The following is a 21,897-nucleotide window of genomic DNA, read 5'->3' as shown; positions in this document are numbered from 1 at the left end:
TCTCCATTTTGATATTTTTAATTGGAATGAGGTTCAACACAGCTTTGGTTTAAAGTGATCAAAAGCGTATTGAGAGTTCACATAATTATTAAAACATTAGTCTGCCAAAGATTCAACAAAAAATACATCGAGTGCTGAAACGTAATTTGTTTCAATTACAAAACTTCGATCATATGGTACACAATCGAACCGGTTCCTACTGAATCTCTCTTATTGCTCACTATTCTAAGAACGCGGTAATTCTATGATACAAGGAGATCTGCTCAGTTTTACTATTTGATAAGATACATAACACAACCATGACTGCCTTGATGTCGTTCGCGTCAGGGTGAATAGATTTGTAGCACGGAAGTCCGTGTACTTTCGGATTCCGGTCTGTTCTCTGAGGTCAAACTTAAAGCAGAAAACAATTCGGAATTGACTTGGAATTTCAACAAGCACTGGATGACTCCTTTGATTTCTCTGCGACTGCCTCCTTATCTGAGTTGCTTGCATCTCCCGCCTGAGACTGACTGGTTTGAGCCTGAGAATCTGAAACAATTCCTAGAACTACCAATATAGACCTGGAAGGAAAAAAAAAAAAAAAAAAAAGCCCAGCTCTAATATCAGCTGCTGATTCCTCCTCCATTTTAGAGATCTTTACAAGTGAGGGTTTTCATTTACCTTGGAAGTGAAGATCGGATGTCCGGTTGGCTAGCGTGAGCAACCAACGGTGCTTTCAGAGCTGCAGTTCTCTTCAGTGCATTTTCTAGCTGTGCTGGAGGTAGCTGAGTCAACAATATACATATCATCAGAACTCATAAAGAAGTGAACAACCGTTGTTTCAAAGTCCAAATGTACATTCTAAGATAAACAAATACATCACATACTAAATTAAGAATTTCCTACCTCAAGTAAACGAAATAAACCGGAACACAACATAATCTACTTTGGAATTCCTTTTTATTTTCTCAGTTTAAAAAGAGGTAGAAGTTCAAGGATGGTCCAACTTTTATAGGAAAGCAGGGAGTAAATATGCACCTGAAGCAGGACGCCAAATGACTGAGGCTTTGTCAAGAATGCGCACTTCAAGAATCCCACCCACAACTTTGGGTATTTCCATATCTGCAACATGTCATCAATCACATAAATATATTATAAATAATAGATGGCAAGAAAAAAACTTAGGATACTGAAAGTTACCTGCTTGCTCACAAGTCGAGAGAGGATCTCCATTATAAAATCCACCTATGATATTTATTGACAAAGCAAATTCGACAAGTCAGCAACATGCTAGCCAAAGTTTGAACATGAAAAGTAGGCTGAATTTTTCATTAAATTTTAAGGGTAAGAAATTGAAGATATCAATGACAAGTGGCAACTAAATTGAACTAATGAGGAAATCTAGCAGATTTGCAAGCGGGTTCAACAATCATGGGGCATGTTCAGCCTACAAGCATTGTAGATTTAACAAATCCCTTAATGCAGCTAGTGTCCAGAAATGTCAAAGATATAATCGAAGGTATATTAGTATTTACATGAATGCCATAGACACATCTGCACATGGTCATAATACTCAAACTGAGCCTGATTTGAACAATATAAGTTGACCACGAAAAATTGGTTGTATGTTTGGATCTACTTTGGCTCCTTAACTTTGACAGACTAGGGAGTTGTTACGGTGTGTGATAGAACTACAGAAGTTTAAGTTTGTTAACCCAGAAAGCAAAATAAGCATTATTACTCAAACTTTTTCTTTATTCCTTAAAAAATATTGAGAAGATACTTTTTTTCTGCAAGTTATGATATGATGAGGACCTCACTGTCAGACCAATTAGATTTTATGAGGGGGAGATTAATGAATTCAAAGAACTTTTCAGCGATATATCCTTCACTCTAGGATTGTTTTGTCATGCAGTCTTGCTGTAGGTGTCACGCCTAGGGTTTCTGCAAGAATGATTTCTAGAATCTTACTAGCGCGATGCTAGTAGTTTCTATCAGTGTAATTTTTTCATGTTGTTCCTTGAGTTTTCCTATGTTTCATTAATTCTCAACAATTTACAGCATACATCTCATACTAAAAAAAGAGCAGAAATCCCACATATTTCCCTTGTCCTGAATCAGTTTAAAGAGTTCTTTGGATCTTACCAGTGCAGGAAAAGCACCTATGGCTTGTAATACTGTACGCATGAACAGTAAAGGAAGGGGAATCTGCTCAACCTGCAAGTATGAAGTTGTCTTTTAAGTTGTGCTTGAAAGAAGTGGTAACAAAAAGTTAATAAAGTTCCAATGGTACAGACCAATTGATTCAAAACTTTGGCAAGAACTTGTTGGGTGAATATCTGCCTCTGCTCAAAGCAGGCGTTGCATGCATCTGTGACCTGTTCAACAAAAAACATATCCAGTCATTCATTATTGCCACTCAGAGAGGTATCCAATCAATATAAACAAAAGATGACATGCCTTCTTTAGTGGAATTCCATCTCTGTCGGGATCAATTCCATGGATAGCAATCAAGATTTCAGCTGGAGCAAGAAGAGGACCAGAATTGGATGATCCCTGTCCAAGCAATATTTAGGATCAAGCAGCGAATAAGAGATGTACTTCACAAGCATATTAATAGTGAACTATACCAATGAAATCATCTAAAAAGTTTTAGAGCTTGACTAAATAAAAGCATAACATGTGTATTTTATCTAAGATGGGTGGGCAGTTCTCATGTCCGTAGAGAAACATAGCCGAAAAATATGAAAAAAATTAAAAGAAGAAAATGCTGTGAACACAGCAAAGAATGATGAATAAAATTTGTAAAATATCTGATAGCAGCACATTTATGCAAGAAGGAATTATTAAATGATAAGAAACATACAATACCAAAGGAATTATTAAATGATAAGAAACATACAATACCAAAGGAATTATTAACTGAGAGAAGGGTCTTACAAATAATTTATCGCATAGACAAATAAGCAAATTTACAGACATAGAATGCCTGATTCTAGCAACTCAGAAAGCAAAGCAAGAAGTGGGGCATGGGAAGCAATTGTAAAAGAGATTCAATAATTTCCAGGTTACACTTGCATCAGAAAATGACACAAATAATTGAAAGGCAATGGCATTATCTTCTCATATTTTCTGTAATGACCATATGAAATAATCCAAGAACTAACAAGGAAACAAAAATACCTGTAGTGTGCGAGCTAGTGCTGCTTGGAACTTATCCAGTTGAAGATTCACAAGTTGGGGAAATATAAGCATAACCTAACAAATACAAGATTATAAAATAATTAGCACCAAAACAAAAACAAAAAGAGTGCCAACTATCAATATAAAGCATTCAAAAGAATAAAGAATCAAACGTAAGTTATTAAGAGCAGGAAAAAGTTCACCCAGAATATACCAAGTACAAGATAGTAAATTGCATTCGAAGTACAAGATGTAATAGTATAGCAGTTATTTGGATTGTGGATGGAAAGAAATAGCATAATCTTCAGTGATGGGGAAGTGGAGTTGCAAAAGGAAAGGAGCATATTGTTGGCATCTTTTCAAGCATCAAGGTCAAAGCATTTCAAAGTTATGAATTAATCTGTAACAATTTTCTTGTAAATTCAGCATTACTTTTGTCATAGATGGACACCTTGTCCATCTCTTCCAGTACATCATTTATCCTTTCCACCAAATTTATATGTTTCTTAGCCTTAACAATGACCCAAGAACAAAAGCAAGATACATGCTAGACTATTTTAGAAGAGCACATATGGTAATGTTGTTGATGGATTAGTTTAAGCAACCCCCAGTCCATCAATATTGAGTACCCAAACATACCTATAGCTCAGTCACACACAAGTTTTATAGAACAAAGATATGTAACAAGTAACAAAAGGCACGCATGCATGCATGCACACACACAAACATCACACAGTAGATGCAATTATGATGAGAAGGTGAAAAGAAAGGAACCTCTTCTTTCGGTAAAAAGGGCAATATTGGAATAAGAATCTCTACATCCTGTAATCGTTCATAACCAACCATATATTAGCAAATAGTTTCAGTTCTTTGCAACTGTCAGAAAAATGTTAAATGTACCTTCAGTTTTGAATCATATAGCTTCCTAACAGTAAAAACCAGTTCTCGAGAAGGAACTATCCCATCTGTCAGTGTATGCAAAACCTGACGCCATTAAACAGAGGGGGAGATTAAAGATGTTATTTACTATGGGATGGTGTTGACAAAACTGTAATGTTGATAACTGAAAACCTGCATCAGGAGGTTCTCGCTTCCACTTGGAGGATCAGAAATAATTTCAAGAAGATCTGGTGACGATCCCATAGTACGTACAAGTATTGGAATGTGACGATGAACTGCCTGCACTGCATCATACAACTGATAAGAAGAAAAACCTCATGGGGCAGGAATTACAAGCACAACGCTAATTTATACATCAATGCCCAATTCAGAATAACTAAACCTGCTTAACGGCCTTTGATGCACTTCCATAAACAGCAAATATTTGGCGAAAAAGGGAATGCTTCTGCCAATGAGATTTCACAAATCATGTTAATTTCAACAAATAAATAAAAATTACTGAACACAGAGAATAATTATTGAATGGACCTAAGAAGAAATTCAGTTTTATAGTTAACGACCTTTGTACATAGAGCAAAATATAATGACAAACACCGCTGGGCCTCAGCAATTGAAAGGGATGATACACTTTGAGAATTGCATGATTGATGAGTATCAGAGGAGATATCTTTACTGTTACCACTCACAGATGGAGGTTCATTTGAATGCTTTTCCAAATCAGAATCCTGATGAAAAAGCAGTTAGATATTAACTCTCCAATTCAAGTCAATAATACAAAATATATTTTGAGTGGAACCCCACATCAGCAATGCAAAGATTATAACCTTCTGTGATTCTGTTTTTGATCCTTCAGCATCTGTCCTTTCAGTTGCATCACCACATTTTACAGAAAGCAACATTTCAATTGCGAAATCTTCTATTCGTTGAGCAATGGATGACAAAGGATAAAGCTTGTTTGCAACCTGTTAGACAAAGCAACCCATAATGGAAACAAAGTTAGAACCAAACATCTAATTCTTAGCTCTAATAGTAAGTTGCGAATAAGTACCAGACGTATAGCTTTCATACGCACTTCCTCCAGATGATAAACTGCACTCTTCCAGAGGAAAAAGAGAACAACAAAGTCAGATGAAATAAAGATAAAAACATAAGTTCTTTACAGAGACAAAATAGTATGGAATTTCAGAAACAGAGGTGTAATGTAGAATAAAAAGAAGAAACCTGTAAAGCAATTTTTAAGCAGGGATCGCGGAAAGGAGGCCTCAGCAAAATCAGGCTCCACACAGTGCTGAGACCTTGAGTCACTCGATCCCCACCTTGTGTTTCCTTCTCAGTTGTGTCGCTGCCTCCAGGTGAGCACATGCACTCCAATAATTTCAGAACTGAATTTGGTAAATAAGGAACCTCGCCAAGTAATCTGCTTAATGATTTGTCAGACGCTGGAAAAGAATCTCTAAGTGTTTCTGCCTGCAATGATATGAAAGATAATATATATATTATTCTTAAGTTCAACATTTGTATTGCATTGCAAAAGGAGGAGGGTTAATAATATAGAGATAAAAAGCACACCGCATTCAAAAGGAACGTTTCATATACAGAAGTAGCAGTTGTTGAAGAAAAGAAATCGTGTTCCTCTTCTGCCTCTCCAAATAACCTGTATAGGACACGCAATGTCAACTCATGTCCCTGAAGAGATTCCACAATCACTGTCAGCTAGTATTTTATGCTAGAGAATCACAAGAGTACATAATTAAGAGCTATGATCCTTATCATTAACTACTAATGTATGTTAAAAAGTATTTGGATAAATATGTGCGCCGGCAATGAATTGGCTCTCATCTAAGCACATGATACTTTTTGCACCCACATCTTGTAAAATTACCAGGTATGTAGTTCCTAAAATTCTTATGACCCAAACACAAGAAAAACGAAAGAAGGAATAAAGAGACTTATTAACTCCATTACTTAATCAATCGAAAAAATTTCAATCCTGACTAAAACAGATCATCCTCTTCTGCAAACCACTGCATTTAATACTCATAGATCACCCATCCATTTTGCTCAAAAGACCAAAACTGAGTTATCATTTTTAATTAACCAAGAGCGCAATCTTGTAGATATCAAATTAACCTAATACAGATTCATTTATTAAAAATAAAAAAAACAATGGAACTGTATCATACAATCATCAAAACCCATCACATACCTCATTATTCGTATAATCTGCCAAGATATGCTTCTGCAGCAGTTTCCATGGGTCTAACTCCAAAGGGAACTACCAAAAAAAAATTCAAATTTTGGGTTCCATAAGAAACACACTATTAAAAAACAGAACTAAAAAGATAAGACACCATACAGTTAGCCTTAAGAAAATAATCAAATTTTGGGTTCCATAAGAAAACACACTATTAAGAAAATTTTCACTAAAAAACACGACACCATACTGTTAGCCTTACTTAACTAAGAAAGGCTTAATTTCAGCCCCTACTCCTAACCCAAAAAGAAGAAAGAAAAAACTAAAAAGGCTTAGCAATTAAAAATTAAATAAATATCTGAGAAGCAATAACAAAGTAAAACGGAAACAAGGAACTGAACCATCACAGCCAACAAAAATTATAAAAATTCTATCTAAGAAGCTAGAAAAATACCTCAACTCCTAAATTTATAAGGAGAGAGCATCGTAATTGTGAACCTCCCGCAATAGCTATTTGCTTATATGCCTCGATGATGCGCGTAAAAGCCAATTTCTGCAACTGATCCTTCTCTTCATCAGCAAGGATGACTACCGGTGCCGACATCTTGGGCAAGACAAGATGAGAGGACAACCCAACTGAAGTTGCTGTTGAAGAAACCAAGCTATTGACATCTGCAACGGCAGCTCTTGGGCTAAGCTCCTCAGACTTATCCGCTGACAGTGATGGAAGTACATTAAGTTGTGTCCTTTGATCCGAACTGGTAACTTGCTCTTGACTTGCATCTTCTACATCCATTAAAGCTGATGAGGATGCAACGAAGGGTTCTGATAATCCACTATTACAAGCAGAAGAATCCAGCCCAGGTATTTCACTCTCAAGATATTCCATATCATGAACATCAGATGGCACAGGTTGACAACCCTTCTCCATTTCAGATGAAAATGGTGAACTAGTCGGCAACATAGAATGTTCAGCTTCATAATCCATGCCAGTACTTGCAACAGCGCTATCAACTACAGATGCTACCTGTTCTTCCTCCACTTCGGGTTTCTGCAATTACCATAACATTGCAGTTCAAGACACATAAGGAAAAAAGGGGTGAAAACCAAGATAAGAATAGAAAACCATACCACTATATCATTGGACACTAACTGATGAGTATCTAGGAGTGCAGCTATTGGAGGGAAAGTACTTGTAAGTGAGAGAACATCAGCAATAAATGATGGTGGATATTTAACTCGAGAATCACCGCCAACTATACCCATGTTCATCAGAGATTCATCTCCTTCAGCTCCAGCAAGATTGGGAGGAAGGTTGTACATATTAGCCATCACAACCTCTGCTAGCAAGTCAGCAGAGATACTTGAGATAAGAATTTCTAAAGAACCAACTGCTTTTTCACCTTGAGCTACCAATGCACCAAACATAGCAACGAGTTGCTGCACAGGTCCACTATCACTATCTCCTCTAGAAGTGGTAGTTCCACTTGAAGAAATGTCATCTTGAGACACAGAAATATTCCTATCGCACTCTTTCACTGATTCCTCAGAGACACTAGATGTCGATTTGGCACGCTTTCCAGAAACATCTTCGTCCTCTGCAAGGTCACTACTATCCAGTGCTCCTAACCGTTTCCTCCCAGAACTAATTTGCACAGCATTAGATGTTTTAATTGTGGGTTTCTCCTCCTGCAAAACATTAAGTTCACGCTCAAGAAGCTCCGAGATACAATTATGTCAATGGCCCAATGTGTACTTTTGCAAGAGCATCTATTTTATATGTACCTACAGAACTAATATAATAAAATGGGAAGCAAAGGTGAAGGAATACCTTAGTAATTGGAGAATCATCTAGTCCGTCCTCCACACTTCCATCAATCTTGGAAGCTTGAGGAATGGCTTGCTCTACCAACCCTCCAGCTTTCAACTTTCTCAAGGCCCCAACTAAACGATCCCGCCACTGCAAAAGTAAATCCATCATTTAGCAATTCTGTAAAACAAAGTAAATGCACAAAGTAGAAACTAGATAACATCAACTAAAGAAAGCCACCACCTGGTCTTTCCATAGATAACTATTTCAGCAAAAGATTGCAATGTTATCAATGTTGAACCATGCAAGAAATTTACGATCAGTTAGACAAGGCATTAAGGCATAAGCCTTTTGGGAGTAGAATTTAGAAATTCCTACAAGTGGACTTCTAGTTATATTCTTTCAAGTCGAAACAATTGCATTCCTACTAGAAATATCCTTAATATAAATACAGATCCATGGGGTGTTTCTATGAACCACAGTAGGACAACATGGGCTCAATGGCATTCCAACTAAATAACAAAATTACTCATGACAATCACACTTTCACATTTTGCAGAAGGTTCTTTAATTTTAACAACATGCTTACTTACTGAAAGAGATGCACCTAATAATTGTCAAAACTTCAAAACAGTTACTGCTTTATACACCGAAACCTAATGTCTTTCAGAGCCACATATTATCAAGCATTTTAGAGCAGTTATTTCATCAACCTTCACTCCCTCACTCATTAGAAATTGATACCATAAGTATAACATGAACATTTTAAGCAGGACAAATATAAGGTATTTAGAATAGTCTGGTATTAAACAAAATACCGGTGCAGCACCCTTGTGTGTACATTTTAAGCAGGTGAGGAAGGCATTTTTTAAGGCATGGTGCGCCCCAGAGACATGTACCCCATTAATGACAGCGCTTGAGGGATCAAATCCAAGTAATACAGGCAAAATGCGACCATAGAATGCAGGCCTCTTCTTCGCAATTGCTGAAAGACTGGCAAGAAATATCATATAGAATAAAGAAAAAAGAAACAGTAACAACTGTTAGCAATAACATATACAAGCTGTAATAATTATGCCACAAAAAATATAAGGAAGCTCTTGACACACACTTGACTCGGGATAAATGCTATTTATATTTCTATTCTTGTACACAAAATATACGTCATCCCCAGAGAAATAATGATACACCACAAAGTAAACGAGTACAAATGTATCAGAATATTGAAATCCCTAGGCCTCTACTTGTAAATGGCAACACGTTACTACTGTTGTCATCACCCTAAATATGATCCTAAAATACAGTCCTCAAAAACTACAATCGTCTCTAACATGGCTTTTACTTTTACTCCATTGAGTATAAACTTGTACATAACAATTAACTTCACATCAATAAATTAGAAACTAATTATATACATACTTATTGTATATTTCTAGTCTCTTATACAACATATAAGTTGTTACCGCTCCCAAAGAACAATCTCTTAAGAATCCAAACATCATCATACAGATGTAACCGGTATGGCATCAGGAGACAATAATATATCACTCAGCACCCAAGACCTAAATTCCCATATATGGTATGTCCAAACTTATTTATTGGCAAACTCTGGTGACTAAGGAAGGGAAACGAATAGAAAATTCCCTTATACCATGCACTTCCTCCAATTATTAAGAGGCAGCGTTGGTAAAGTGAGCAATTTCTACAAATTTTTATCTTTGTTCTGGTGAACACCCTCACTGGAGCTGGTCATCTATCCCTTTTCAGCATTTAAATTTAGGATAGAATAGCTGTATGGAGTAACTCATAACTTAAAAAATTGTAGAAAATAAAAAGAATCATATGACATAAAGAACGCCAATATACCTATTAATAAGCACAACGATCACTAAGTTACCAAGCGATTTCACGGTTGGGAACCTGAGTTGATCAAGCAATAAACCCAAACTTTTACTAGCCTCAATTGACAAATCTCCAACATTGAGTAGGGGATGGCCACCACGAAGCCAAGATATATTAAATTCCACCAAGTCACCTGCAAAACAGACAAGAACCCTTCATAAACAAAAACAAGTCATTTGAGTTCTGAGCCCAATGGACAGTGTCAAATTGTATTACCTTCATGAGCAGGGGGCTCTGGGGAGCCATTAGGATCAGGAGTGTAAAGAAGAATGACTGATTCAACAAATTTCAGTGCTAGCAACCTTATCCCCCCACTTCCTGGCTGGTAAGCATGATACAGTGCATTAGACCACAATGAAAACACATTCATATGTAATCCATCAACAAAAGAACTATTTCTTACCCGAAAAGCTATCGAGTATATTTCCTCCTTCAACTTTAACACCCATGCCCAAGATGACTCAAGCAAACTATCCAATTCACTAGAATGTAAACCCTGAAACATTACCCATGACTCAGAATGTCGATGATTATAAATCAACTTTAAATCGAAAAATTGATACTAAAATTACTTGGATTTATACATTCAATATTTGATCATAAAAAAGTAACCTGAGCAGTAGAATCAAAGACACCATTAGTAAGCATTAAATAACGTTCGACATATATAATTACCTGAATTGAAACCTTTTCGAGAACACAACGAAATAAATGAATCCCACTAGTGATGGCTTGTCGAGCAACTGCCGGTGTTCCATCACTCAAAACATTAATTAACGAAGGTACAATTTCTGGTAATAATTCTACGTGCATCAGTCCAATTTCGCCAAGCATTCTATATTGCAGAAAAAAGCCATAGGCAAAGCCTTCAATAAATAGATTATAAAACTACTATAAAGAGAAAGAAGAATTGAACTGGCGAGTAGTACATCTAGGGTTTGGAGAAAACGCACTCAGTGGCAAATTTTCGAACCGGACTGAACCGGTCGGACTGAAGCTCGAAGAGGCGAGGAAGGAGCCCAGAGAGCAACGCAGGGTCTTGTTGGACCACCAAATCTTGCTTTGATTGGCGTAGCCGGTCGAGCTTCGACGGTATGTCAGAGGCCAAGATGGCTGAGTCCATGAGACTCGCGAGTCTTTCGTTGGAGTTCGCGACCATCATCATGCCTACCATTGCAGAACGAAAACCCTAATTTTTCTTACAGAAGAAACTACAAGATCGTGAAATTTACCCGTGCTTTGAACATAAGGTTTCGGTTGGGAGGGGCGAAGAGAGATTTTAAAATGTCAAAGTGGAAGGAGAGGAAAAAGGGTGGGAAGTATTTCGTGACTTCTAAACGAGCGAGGAGTCCGTTGTGTTTCCAGTTTAATGCCAGATGAGCAGTTTAAGCAACTTCCTTTTAAATTTTCTTTTTATTCTTAATACCTTTTCGTTAAAAGAAAAATAATAAAGATTTCCCTATTTTGTCTTCCTTGCGTCTCTCCAAGTTGAACCAGGATTCCGTACTTATATTTTTCTGAAATTTTGGAGTAACTTTTTGGTTCAATGAATATATCGTGCCTTTTTACCCCAAAAAAAAAAAAAATCATGCCTCAGGTTAATTGGCTAAAGCAGTGTGCTCGTTTCTCTCTGAATTATTCTCGTAACATTGAATTTTCCTCTATATCTATCCCTTTTTGCTTTTTGACTAACGAAAGGGGAGGGAAAGAATTACTCTTTGTGGATGTCCATATTGGCCTCTCTTCTATTTTTCTAATGCTTAAAAAACCAAAAACAAAAACAAAAATGTTATCTAACAAGCCATTCATTTTCAACTAACAATTTCGATAATTTTTCAATATGCTATGAGTAGAGAGTTCTAGAGGATCTCAAGAATCAAATTTTATATATGATCTGTACAAACTTTTGATTTTGACATTCATGATCCCATGATCTTCTGTTTATGGTCACACTTGTTAGAGCACTTCCACCAATGGGGTTTGGGGGAGGGCTGGGGGTGGTGTGGGGTAAAAACTCATTTCCAGTAGTGGAGGCAGGCCTGGGCGCGATGGTGGGACCAAAGAAACGGGCTGGCCGTCTTGGCGTCGACGTGCCGTGACGCTGATGTCCGCCAACGATTATGTGCCATGTGTCATGTCCTAGGCTCTCCAATCATAATTTTACTCCAATCCAACGGCAGCCAATATTTTTGTAATAAAAAATTGAAAAAAATACCAAAAATTTATTCTCTTTTTTTTTTTTCTCTATACCTTATTTCCATTTTCAACATTTAAGTAAATGTCTTTGTTCTTTACTTTTATTTATTTTTATATTACTTCATTTACTTAAGTTTACAATGAAAATAAGGAAGTACCCCCCATTTGGATTCGAATAAAAATACTAGAAAATCAAATTCCCACCAAATCAAAATATGAAAAATCGGTTTTAGTACAAAATACGATTTATGCTAAAAATGATGGCTTATTAAGTCAATATATACTTCATATTAAAATCTCATAAAATCAAGTTTTCTTATTTGATGTGTAAAGAATAAAAGCCGCCAAAAATTATCTTGAGAAAATGATTATTCCGAAAAACCATTTTTCACACTTAGTCAATATTGCACCTCCACTAAAAAAAATTCTGGGTAAGCCAGTGTCTATAAATATCAACCAATACTCTTCACTTTTAACACCAAATCCTCATTCCTTTTTTTTTTTCCTATAAATACCAACTAATACAACTAATAAAATAAAATCTTATCCAAAAATATTATCCAATAAAATAAAATCTTGCCTTTCATTTCTTAGTTTGCTTGCCTTTCATTTCATTGTATTTTTTTGTTTTGTTTTAATAATTAGTGGTCATTCATGTATTTTATTTTATTAGTTGTATTGATTTATCTGAAATTTGAATTTTGAAATTTATATAAAGTTTGAAACCAAAAATCTTATCCGATATGAATAATATTGACACGTAGAAACCCAAAAATCTTATCCGAAAATATTATCCAAATCAAATGTTTAAGTAAACAAAGTTGTGAAAAAAATAATAAAATGAATAGTATTTGCCATGACAAGCCTAAACTGCTGGAAACACACTTTCTTTGGAGGAGAGAACTACTATTCATGTGAATAGTAGCGCTAGGGCTCCTCTGCCATGACAAAGGGCTAACTGGTGAAAGTGCTCTTAGTTAAGTTGGTTCTTGCACGAGTTCGAATCCTTTGCACAGTGTGGAAGTAGAGTTATGGATTAGTTGGATCACTGTATCCTGGACTTTCAACCTAGACCCGAACTAAAACTCAAACTTGGGTCGCTTGAATAAATTGGTTAGTCGTTGGATCACTCCTTATCTTAGAGCTTAGACCCTTAACCCAGGCCTCGACCCAAACAAAGAAAAAAATCCCTAACTTTGGAAAGAATGAAGCCCAAACGGCCTAAAGACTAATCCCTGATGTTAGTGGCGAGCAAAGGAAGCAAACACCAGTCGAAACCGAAGCAACTTGGAACCAAAACCAGTTGAATGATTAGCATAAAGCACATACAAAGATATAAACATTACAAGATTAGCATGCTAATAATCAGTAATTAGACAAAGATTGTTTTATGAGCTGCTACAAAGCGGAAACATCAACTTCATTCCTTATTAAATTAAGCAAAACTAAACCCAACAAACAAACAAACGACGACCCAAAAACATAATCTTCAATTAATTTTTTACATGTAAAAAAACTAAAACCCACCCACCCAAACACCGCCTTCCTTCTCCTCCCAAACAACAATGATTGCTTCATCACTCAGACCGATTAGCAAACCTCTCCACCTTCTCGTCCTTCAAATTCAACCCAACCATGGCCTCGCCCAACCCGCAACTCACCTCAGCCAGCACATCCGGGTCCCTGTAATGGGTCACAGCCTGCACAATCGCCCTCCCCCGCTTCACCGGGTCACCGCTCTTGAACACGCCGGACCCGACGAACACCCCGTCGCAACCCAGCTGCATCATCAGCGCCGCATCCGCCGGCGTCGCCACCCCTCCCGCCGCGAAGTGCACCACAGGCAGCCTCCCCAGCTGCTTCGTCTGCATCACCAGATCGTACGGCGCCGCGATCTTCTTCGCGAAAGTGAACACCTCGTCGTCGTCCATGTTCCGCAAAACCCTAATGTCCCCCATCACGGACCGCACGTGCCTCACCGCTTCGATGATGTTCCCCGTGCCGGCCTCACCCTTGGTCCGGATCATAGCCGCTCCTTCTCGGACTCGGCGGAGCGCCTCGCCGAGATTCCGGCACCCGCAGACGAACGGCACCCGGAAATTGTGCTTGTTGATGTGGTGCTCTTCGTCGGCGAGGGTCAGGACCTCGCTCTCGTCGACGTAATCGACGCCGATGGCTTCCAGGATTTGGGCCTCGACGAAGTGGCCGATTCGGGCCTTGGCCATGACGGGTATGGTCACGGCCTGCTTGATTTCTTTGATGAGTTGCGGGTCGGACATTCGGGCCACCCCACCCTGGGCTCGGATATCTGCGGGCACCCGCTCCAGGGCCATGACCGCGCACGCGCCTGCCTCCTCTGCAATTCGAGCCTGCTCGGCGTTGACGACGTCCATTATGACGCCGCCGCGGAGCATTTGGGCTAGGCCCACTTTGACGGAGAACGGCGATTGCTTGCTCTCGGTGATTGCTCCATTTCCGTACACAGCCACCACGCCGGAACCCGCCATTTCTAGAGGGAGATAAAGAGAGAGTGAAGGTTCTAGAGAAAGAGGCGAGGGTGGCGAGGGTTTAGGGAGGGGAATGGATTGGAGGAATTTATATAAGGTGGCGTTTGAATGGTTCTAAGAAAGAGGGGGTGGGTGCCACGCGAGGTCAGGACGCGTGGGCTTAGAAGGTGGGGTTGGGCAGTGTGTTTAATGAGGACCGTTTGATTTTCTTGTTATACAGAATTCTTGATTGATGGTGTGAAGTATGGTGATCGGACGGTGGAGAGACTGGGAATCGAGACTTGGTAGTATGAAGATACCCACTTGGTTGGTAGTTTGTTAGACTCCAGGCCACGCATTTTAATTGTGCCGAATCGTTTTGCAACGTGGGAACTGAAATTTCCAGTCGTTGGTGATAAAAACGTAAGACTCTGACTGTGCGGATCTTAGGAATTATAATTATATTTTTCTACAGAATTTTATATACAAATATATTAATTAATTACAGAAATAAATGCAAGTAATAAGCTTTCAATCTCAACGGTCCAAACTCCAAACCCTCAAATTGATTTCCTCACAACCGTTGCATCTAACGGGTCTCTTTCAGCCACTTTATATATGAGGTGGAAATTAAACTTTGCATTAAGGTGTAAAGGGCATTTCTATGTAAGGATTTGTATTTGACAATAAAAATACATTTGCTATGAAAAATAGAAAACTTTAGATTCAATGTATAGCTAGACGTAATATATTTGGAATGAATTTCAATTCACTCATTGTATATAGTCATTTCATTTTCATTTGTTTTCTTCATTTCGTTGTTTGACATATAATAATCTAAAATATTGCATTACAACTTTATAATGTCATCTAAATCCTTAGATTCATAATAATTTCGTGTACAAAACGTGAATATGAAATGAAAGACTTCTGGTATATAATTAAATATCTCGTCAGTTGGTAAGTAATTTTGTATACGAAATATGAATGTGAGAAAACTAAGTCTTCAACGAAAATCACAATGGTCATATTAAAATGGACACATTGATTTATAAGGATTTTCTTCAATTATGATTTAGAAAATCTGAGAATTTGATAATTTGATACTTTGAGAGAGAGAGAGAGAGAGAGAGAGAGAGAGATAAAGAGATAGAGTTGAGGGGCTGAAAGCTAAAGCTATTAGGAGGAGTAATCCAACTTCTCAACAAGTCCTTGTAAAATATTTACTTTTATGATCATGCCTGAAAAAAATGTATGACTATAAATTATAGTAATGGACTAAGGTTAAGGAGGCAGTTATGGGCTGCAGAGTTGTAGAGCATCTTTTTACCACATTTTCTGCTCTCAATGCGAAGAACTCAAGGTGGGGGAGGAGGCGGCGGCGATTAGCATTGGCCATAGGAGAGGCGTCTTCAACTTGCCCTCCCCTCTATATTTTTTCCATTATTTAACGTTATCTTTTTCTGCTGGATTTATTGGGAGGGGCATTTAGGACGACTTCCTTTATTGGACCGTCTCTTTCACCAGGGCAAAGACTGAGACAAACGAAATCTTTGTTCTACTTCGGTCTTTTACTGTTCATTGATGCAACCTACTTTATTTATTTATCTTGGATACTTGTAACCCCTATGCTAAACTGCAATTTTTCTACGACTTCAATTTTGATACTGTGGTTATATTTTTTTAACTTATTTTTGGGTCAAAGGTAGGAAGGAGAGGAGTAATTCACACACACAGGTGTCATGAGAACTTAAACTCAGGATTATTTGGGAGCATATCAAAGACATGAGCCAATCCAACTAACACCATGTTGATATTTTTTTACAAGCAATTTTCGTCATTACAATTAGGGGTGAGCACGGTGCGGTATTGAGCCGTGCTACCGATACCGAAAATTTGAATCGGTATAGATGCGGTATTATGGTTTGCAAAAACTGCACTGCACCGCGCCAAATCGATATCGATGCAGTATCGGTACCATTTCGGTACCAAAATGATACAACTAAAAAATGAACTAATTCAATATTCAACACAAAAATAAGTGATGCCTAAGTTACAAATTCAAAGATTCAACATATTCAATATCCATCAACATTTTCAATATTCAATATCCAAATCCTAATCAACATATTCAATATCCAAATCAACCAAATCAATATTTATCCATCAACATATTCATCAAATCCAAATGGTTAAAACTCATGCATTATGGCTTACAAACAAAAGAGTTAAACTTATGCCTTATGACTTACAAAAATACAAACACAATCCAAACATAAATGAAAAAAGCGTTTGAGAAATTGAAAGGCAAGCGAGAGACAGAGAGCGAGAGAATGAAAAAAATTTATATTTCAATAGAGTACTATTCGGTACGGTACGGTATTGACCGGTATCAAAATCTTGATATCGCTACCATACCATACTCGATTAGTGCAGTGCGGCATCGAATATCTATCGGTACCAAATGAAACGGTATGAAATCAGTACGGTACGGTGCGGTTAGGGTACGATTTTGGTATTTCGGTTTAAGATGCCCACCCCTAATTACAATAGTTCACAAGATAGATTCCAAATTTTCAATTTAAGGGAGCTTCATGAGATTTCTGAAAATTAAGAAATTGAATCTCAAAGAATTTGTAGTTTTTGTTTTTAACTCCAAATTTGGGATTTATACTTCTCATTTGAAAATCAAACAAGGCTAGAAACATGATTTTCAACGATCCTGAGTGAAAATCGAACAAGTTTTTAGTTTTGATCTGAAGCTCATTTGAGAAAAATTTCAAAACTGTCCTTATAATTGCTAATAAAACTAAACACAATGACCAAATTGACAAAGAAAGTTCTTTAAATTATCCTTGGATTCATGAAACCAGGTTTTACAATCAGTTATTTTTCCTTCAAATCAACAAGGTCTCGTGACAAATTGAGTTCAATTTCAGTCACAGAATAAGATACATAAATTTGTCGACGCACTCAGAAAAAGTGGTTAACCAAACAATATAGTAATATACATCAACAACATTATTACCATTAAAGATTGACATAGAAACCCAAAAAACCGAACCCAACCAACAACGTGGGGGTAAAGAATACACTTTTGAATGACTTATCCTATTCTGGCGTATTGAGGCTTTCTATAGCCGGAAATCATATTACATACCGGAAAGCCACTGAAAAACCACAAGGCATGGCCAATCCACACTCAGAAACTACCCCGGTAACCAGCTAAAATTAGCTTCACCAGTTCTATTGACAGGCAGTAAAGTGATGGCGCAAACCAGTGTTACATGCGGCTGTGTATTACTTAAACTGTAAAAATCTTCCTCACCTTCTTTATGTTTCTACGACAAATTGGACAAGTAGCAGCTGCCTCCGCTATCCTGGGAGAATGGAAACAAGTAATCAATCATTAAATTGGATTCAAATAACAAAATGATGAACAGGCCAAATATGATGCCTGAATCACTGGTTACTAGTATTTTTAAAAGCTCATTGGATGAGGCTCTTCCGAAATCAGAACTTTGTATGGCCTAATCAACAACTGGCCTTGTCAACTGTCACAACTAGTTTGGACTTGTTGCTGGCCGAAGAATAGAGTAACTTCACAATTACATATGACAAAGAAACAGTAAAGAATAACACCTTGTTGCGCAATCGAAACAAGCCACACAGTGCCCGCAGGGAAGGAAAAAGCAGTCCCTAGGAGCATCAAAACAAATTGCACAAAGACGACGAGTATTATTACTTTCACCATCTCTTACTGACTTCCCTTCAAGAGAACCTGCTGCCAGAAAGTCTTCAAGATCCCCCTCATCATTCGAGGCAGAGTCATACAATGAACCCCAACTTGATTGATCCTCATCTTTGTATGAAAGCAACGGGGCTCTCTCAGATCTGAAATCCTCCTGTTGTGCTCTTATTCCATCTTCATTGGTACATCGGAACTTGTTCAAGAAGTTGAAGGCCACTAACATGAGTACCGTCATCCCACCTAAATGCTAGAAAATTAAATATTGTACAAGATTGATACATAAAGGTTCCATTATGAGAAGAAATGGGAGAATGAGTCTACCTATACCAACAATATAACTGGCCCATCTCGGTCCATAAGACAGTTTGACATACTGGTTTGCATTAGGTATATCCTGGGGCAACCAAAAGAAATGTTAGAGTAAAGGGCAAGAACTAAATGAACACAAGTTTCCCAGGGTGACATATTCTTCTGATAATCCGCTAGATTACAGCCTTACCTGCTCTGGACCAGGAGATGTTAATACAGCTGCATTTCCATTGGGAAACAAAATTTTCAAACTACAGGATGCATCCTTGAAAGAACACTTGTAATAAGCTGCACTTGTATTGTACAATAAAGCATTCATTGTGAAGTTCAATTGCACCTGTTCAATGCAAAAATAAACCAAAGTGAATAGTATAAATGGGTGGGAAGATAACATCAAACAGCCACAATATTCTCGAATGTAAGGTAATAGCATTAGGAAAAGGGGAAAATAGAGACACTTATGAGGAATACTCTCAAGCCCTCATGTCATTGTGAAACTCTTTCATCACTAAATCAGGATATGCACGTCTTATGAATAACAATGTTTTGCATTTTTACTCTCACTCAATCTGTAATTCACTCACTTTAGCTGTATGCTGGGGTTATGGTCAATACAAGGATTGCATCAATTATTTTATTCCAAATAACAATGAATCCCATAAGTACTATTTCCCAATATAGCTTTTTAAGTGGATGAGCACACACCATAATAAAATAAGAGGAAAAAAGTGTACAATGGATACAAATTCCAAGGTCATAGTTTGACAATTACCTCCACGTCCTCTGTGTTCAAGTTACCCACAGCAACATAGTAACTGGAAGACTTTGATATGTCCTGCTCAATCATACCACTTCCTGTGAAGAAGCAAAAATTGACATTAGTGTAGCACTTATTTTGAAAAAAAAAAAATTGAAGATCATATTCCTGAATTCAAGTCTCACCTTGAATGAGGTTCCATGATAAAGTAGTATTAGGATATGTCGGTTCTTCAAGCCATTGAGCGAGACCTTCTTTACCTGAAATGCGCTAGCTTCAGAATGCTATGAAAGTTGAATGCATTTTTCAATCAGTTAAAAAAAAAGGGAGTTTCACTAAAACACCCAAAATGGAGGTTGAAATTATAAAAAAACCCAACACCCAAAATACTTTATAAACACACCCAAAACCCATCATTACACACACTCAAAACCCATTTATAAACACACCCAAAAAGTTGACTTTGGGGTTGATTTTGGGTGTGTTTCTATGTTTAAATAGTGCTTGGGTTTTTTTATAAATACATATCTAGGATTGGGTTTATTTATAAATTTGCATGAAAAAACCACAGAGAAGAAAAGTTTCAAATAATTCCTACTGCTTAAAGTAAAAGAAGTGGTGCAGCAAGAATAATAGGTCCCTTATGTGGCTAATTATGACTTCAGCTAGGAAAATTGCTCTGCAATATTGGTTCACTTATGTGGCATGCTATTTATAGAATCGCATTTCTAGGCATCAGTTTGAGTGGAGGGGCAATGACTGCATAGCAGCCAAGCAATTTGTATTCCAATTGCCTCAATAGCTCGCTACACTATTCAAAATATACTCAAACTTATGTGAAAAGGACGGATGAAGATATTAAATTTTCATTGCTGTAATAATATTTAAGAAGTGTAACTAGCATGGACACTTCTAAAGTGAAGAGCAAGCTATAACTTTGGATGGGAAAAGAAACGAAATGTAGGTAGGTACATACCTTGAGCGATAATAAGAAAAACAGAGGAGTACACGCTGTATGATATACTTATTTGAGACCCCCCATTTAGGAAATATATCCACTCCTGAAGAAGAAGCAGAGCAAATTATCAACCAAATCAACAACAACTAGAGGATAAAAAAAGACTACAAACTATGAGAAAACGAAAAGAACACTCCATAAAAAGAATTTTAAGCAAACTTGCCTGATGAGAATCAGCTGGAACGGAGACAGTATGCGTTTCTGACCAAGTTGTCTCAGTATCAAGAGGAGGAGTATTATAGAAACCATAGAGTACAGGACCAGGACTTGATATATTCACCTCTTCTACCTAATAAATGCCCACCTAGATTACCACACAGAATCATATAGGTAAAATGGAAAATGGTAGAGCTAGTGCCAAAAATACCTTTACAGACTGCACAAATATGGGGTTAGGTTGCAGAAGAATTGAACTATTAGGGCCTAGCTCTAAACTTGAAGACCCATACACTCCCAAAATCAAAGTCATCGAAACTGCAACATCCAATTAGCAGCTTAATTACGAATAATAATCGAACAGAAAATAACAATATGTTAAAAACATAGTTAATTTGAAAGTTAGACATAGATACAAACCAAAGAACCAGAAGGTGAGGAGGACGATGATGCAGGACCACGTGTCGTCCCTAATGATTGTTGACACCTCATCGAATGGCGATAGGTTTGCTCCGTAAGAAGTGCCGATTTCGTGGGTTTCTACCTCCGGATGCCGAAAATCGGTGTGCTGCTGATACTGATTGTGATCGTCCTCCTCTTCGCGGACCTGCGAAGCGCTTGAAGACGACGTCGCAGCAGCACCTGAAGTGTCCCTACTGATGAAAGCACCGTGAGAAGAAGATGAGGAGGAGGAAGAAGAAGATGGTTCTTCCATTGTAGAGAAACCAGAAAAGCGCGGGACTCAAAGAGAGGGAGATATTGGAGAAAGTAATTTCAGAAACCCTAACCCTAAACCAGGGGGAAGGGTAACGCACCTGAGAGGGTCTGAGGAAGAAGGTCCATGGGGAGGCGGGTGAGTAACCGATCCACTCACCAATCAGTCTTTCTTCTCCGTAGGAATGGTAGTTGCCAAAGAGTGACGGTTTTTGAAAACACTTATGTTAGCTGTAGCTCCAGCCAATAAGATGGCGCCAAATGGAGCAATGGGGCTTCACTTGCCACCTTTTTTTTTGGTCAATGAGTAAAAATCAAGAAAATGTGTTTAGGACACTAGGCTATTTCATCCTCTCTTTTTTGGGCGAAAGAGAGGAAAAATTGCATTGAGGACTAGTTTGATATTGTTGTGCTGTGAAAATAATTATTGTCAGATTTGTTGTGAGAGAAAGCAATTTGACATTTGGTAAATTTTTTGTTATAAGTTGTTGTTGGTACTGATTCCAGTATAATCAGGAAATGATTGCGGCATAATCATT

The 21,897-nt window shown here is 37.7% G+C and overlaps 3 protein-coding genes across 5 annotated transcripts; all 3 read right to left on the bottom strand.

Annotated features, from left to right (window-relative positions):
• Positions 1-43: 43 nt before the first annotated feature.
• Positions 44-11,346, bottom strand: ESP4 (HEAT repeat-containing protein). 3 transcript variants are annotated; one of them, XM_008245451.2, is made up of 27 exons: positions 10,925-11,346; positions 10,647-10,806; positions 10,375-10,467; positions 10,188-10,293; positions 9,936-10,104; positions 8,888-9,062; positions 8,091-8,219; positions 7,391-7,948; positions 6,714-7,310; positions 6,272-6,340; positions 5,635-5,751; positions 5,287-5,532; positions 5,114-5,161; positions 4,890-5,027; positions 4,626-4,790; positions 4,448-4,510; positions 4,237-4,344; positions 4,066-4,149; positions 3,940-3,987; positions 3,166-3,240; positions 2,443-2,538; positions 2,280-2,360; positions 2,128-2,199; positions 1,183-1,227; positions 1,021-1,104; positions 664-767; positions 44-563 (listed from the first exon to the last, which is right to left on the bottom strand). In XM_008245451.2, the coding sequence occupies exons 1-27, from the start codon at positions 11,143-11,145 to the stop codon at positions 431-433; spliced, it is 3,984 nt and encodes a 1,327-aa protein (XP_008243673.2). In that variant the 5' UTR covers positions 11,146-11,346; the 3' UTR covers positions 44-430. The 3 variants fall into 3 exon arrangements, with proteins under 3 accessions (XP_008243673.2, XP_088900910.1, XP_016652743.2); XM_089044784.1 differs by having other exon boundaries at positions 8,969-9,062; positions 10,925-11,328; XM_016797257.2 differs by having other exon boundaries at positions 10,901-11,040.
• A 2,204-nt stretch (positions 11,347-13,550) lies between these two features.
• On the bottom strand, positions 13,551-14,887 carry RSR4 (Aldolase-type TIM barrel family protein). The gene has a single exon (XM_008245459.2). It carries the CDS (start codon positions 14,672-14,674, stop codon positions 13,745-13,747), a length of 930 nt encoding a protein of 309 aa, XP_008243681.1. The 5' UTR covers positions 14,675-14,887; the 3' UTR covers positions 13,551-13,744.
• Positions 14,888-17,480: 2,593 nt separating this feature from the next.
• Positions 17,481-21,472, bottom strand: APD2 (RING/U-box superfamily protein). Its single transcript, XM_008245468.2, has 10 exons — positions 21,065-21,472; positions 20,856-20,962; positions 20,652-20,777; positions 20,447-20,531; positions 19,656-19,730; positions 19,486-19,568; positions 18,904-19,050; positions 18,726-18,798; positions 18,296-18,644; positions 17,481-18,033 (listed from the first exon to the last, which is right to left on the bottom strand). The coding sequence occupies exons 1-10, from the start codon at positions 21,357-21,359 to the stop codon at positions 17,958-17,960; spliced, it is 1,416 nt and encodes a 471-aa protein (XP_008243690.2). The 5' UTR covers positions 21,360-21,472; the 3' UTR covers positions 17,481-17,957.
• Positions 21,473-21,897: the final 425 nt, after the last annotated feature.

This window comes from Prunus mume, linkage group LG1, assembly GCF_029339155.1.
Source record: "Prunus mume cultivar Tortuosa linkage group LG1, ASM2933915v1, whole genome shotgun sequence".
Lineage (NCBI taxonomy): Eukaryota > Viridiplantae > Streptophyta > Magnoliopsida > Rosales > Rosaceae > Prunus > Prunus mume.
Note: the sequence above shows the minus strand (reverse complement) of the source record. Positions and strands in the feature narration are given on the sequence as shown.

Excerpts from the sequence above, each read along its gene's own strand:
- ESP4 (XM_008245451.2), bottom strand. The coding sequence starts at position 11,145 with ATGGTAGGCATGATGATGGTCGCGAACTCCAACGAAAGACTCGCGAGT. Across the intron at positions 8,220-8,887 it reads CACACAAGGGTGCTGCACCG|TGGCGGGATCGTTTAGTTGG; the intron begins GTATTTTGTTTA and ends TTACTTTTGCAG. Across the intron at positions 4,791-4,889 it reads CAAAAACAGAATCACAGAAG|GATTCTGATTTGGAAAAGCA; the intron begins GTTATAATCTTT and ends CTTTTTCATCAG.
- RSR4 (XM_008245459.2), bottom strand. The coding sequence starts at position 14,674 with ATGGCGGGTTCCGGCGTGGTGGCTGTGTACGGAAATGGAGCAATCACC.
- APD2 (XM_008245468.2), bottom strand. The coding sequence starts at position 21,359 with ATGGAAGAACCATCTTCTTCTTCCTCCTCCTCATCTTCTTCTCACGGT. Across the intron at positions 20,778-20,855 it reads TATTTGTGCAGTCTGTAAAG|GTAGAAGAGGTGAATATATC; the intron begins GTATTTTTGGCA and ends GGCATTTATTAG. Across the intron at positions 18,645-18,725 it reads CAGTTATATTGTTGGTATAG|GTGGGATGACGGTACTCATG; the intron begins GTAGACTCATTC and ends TCTAGCATTTAG.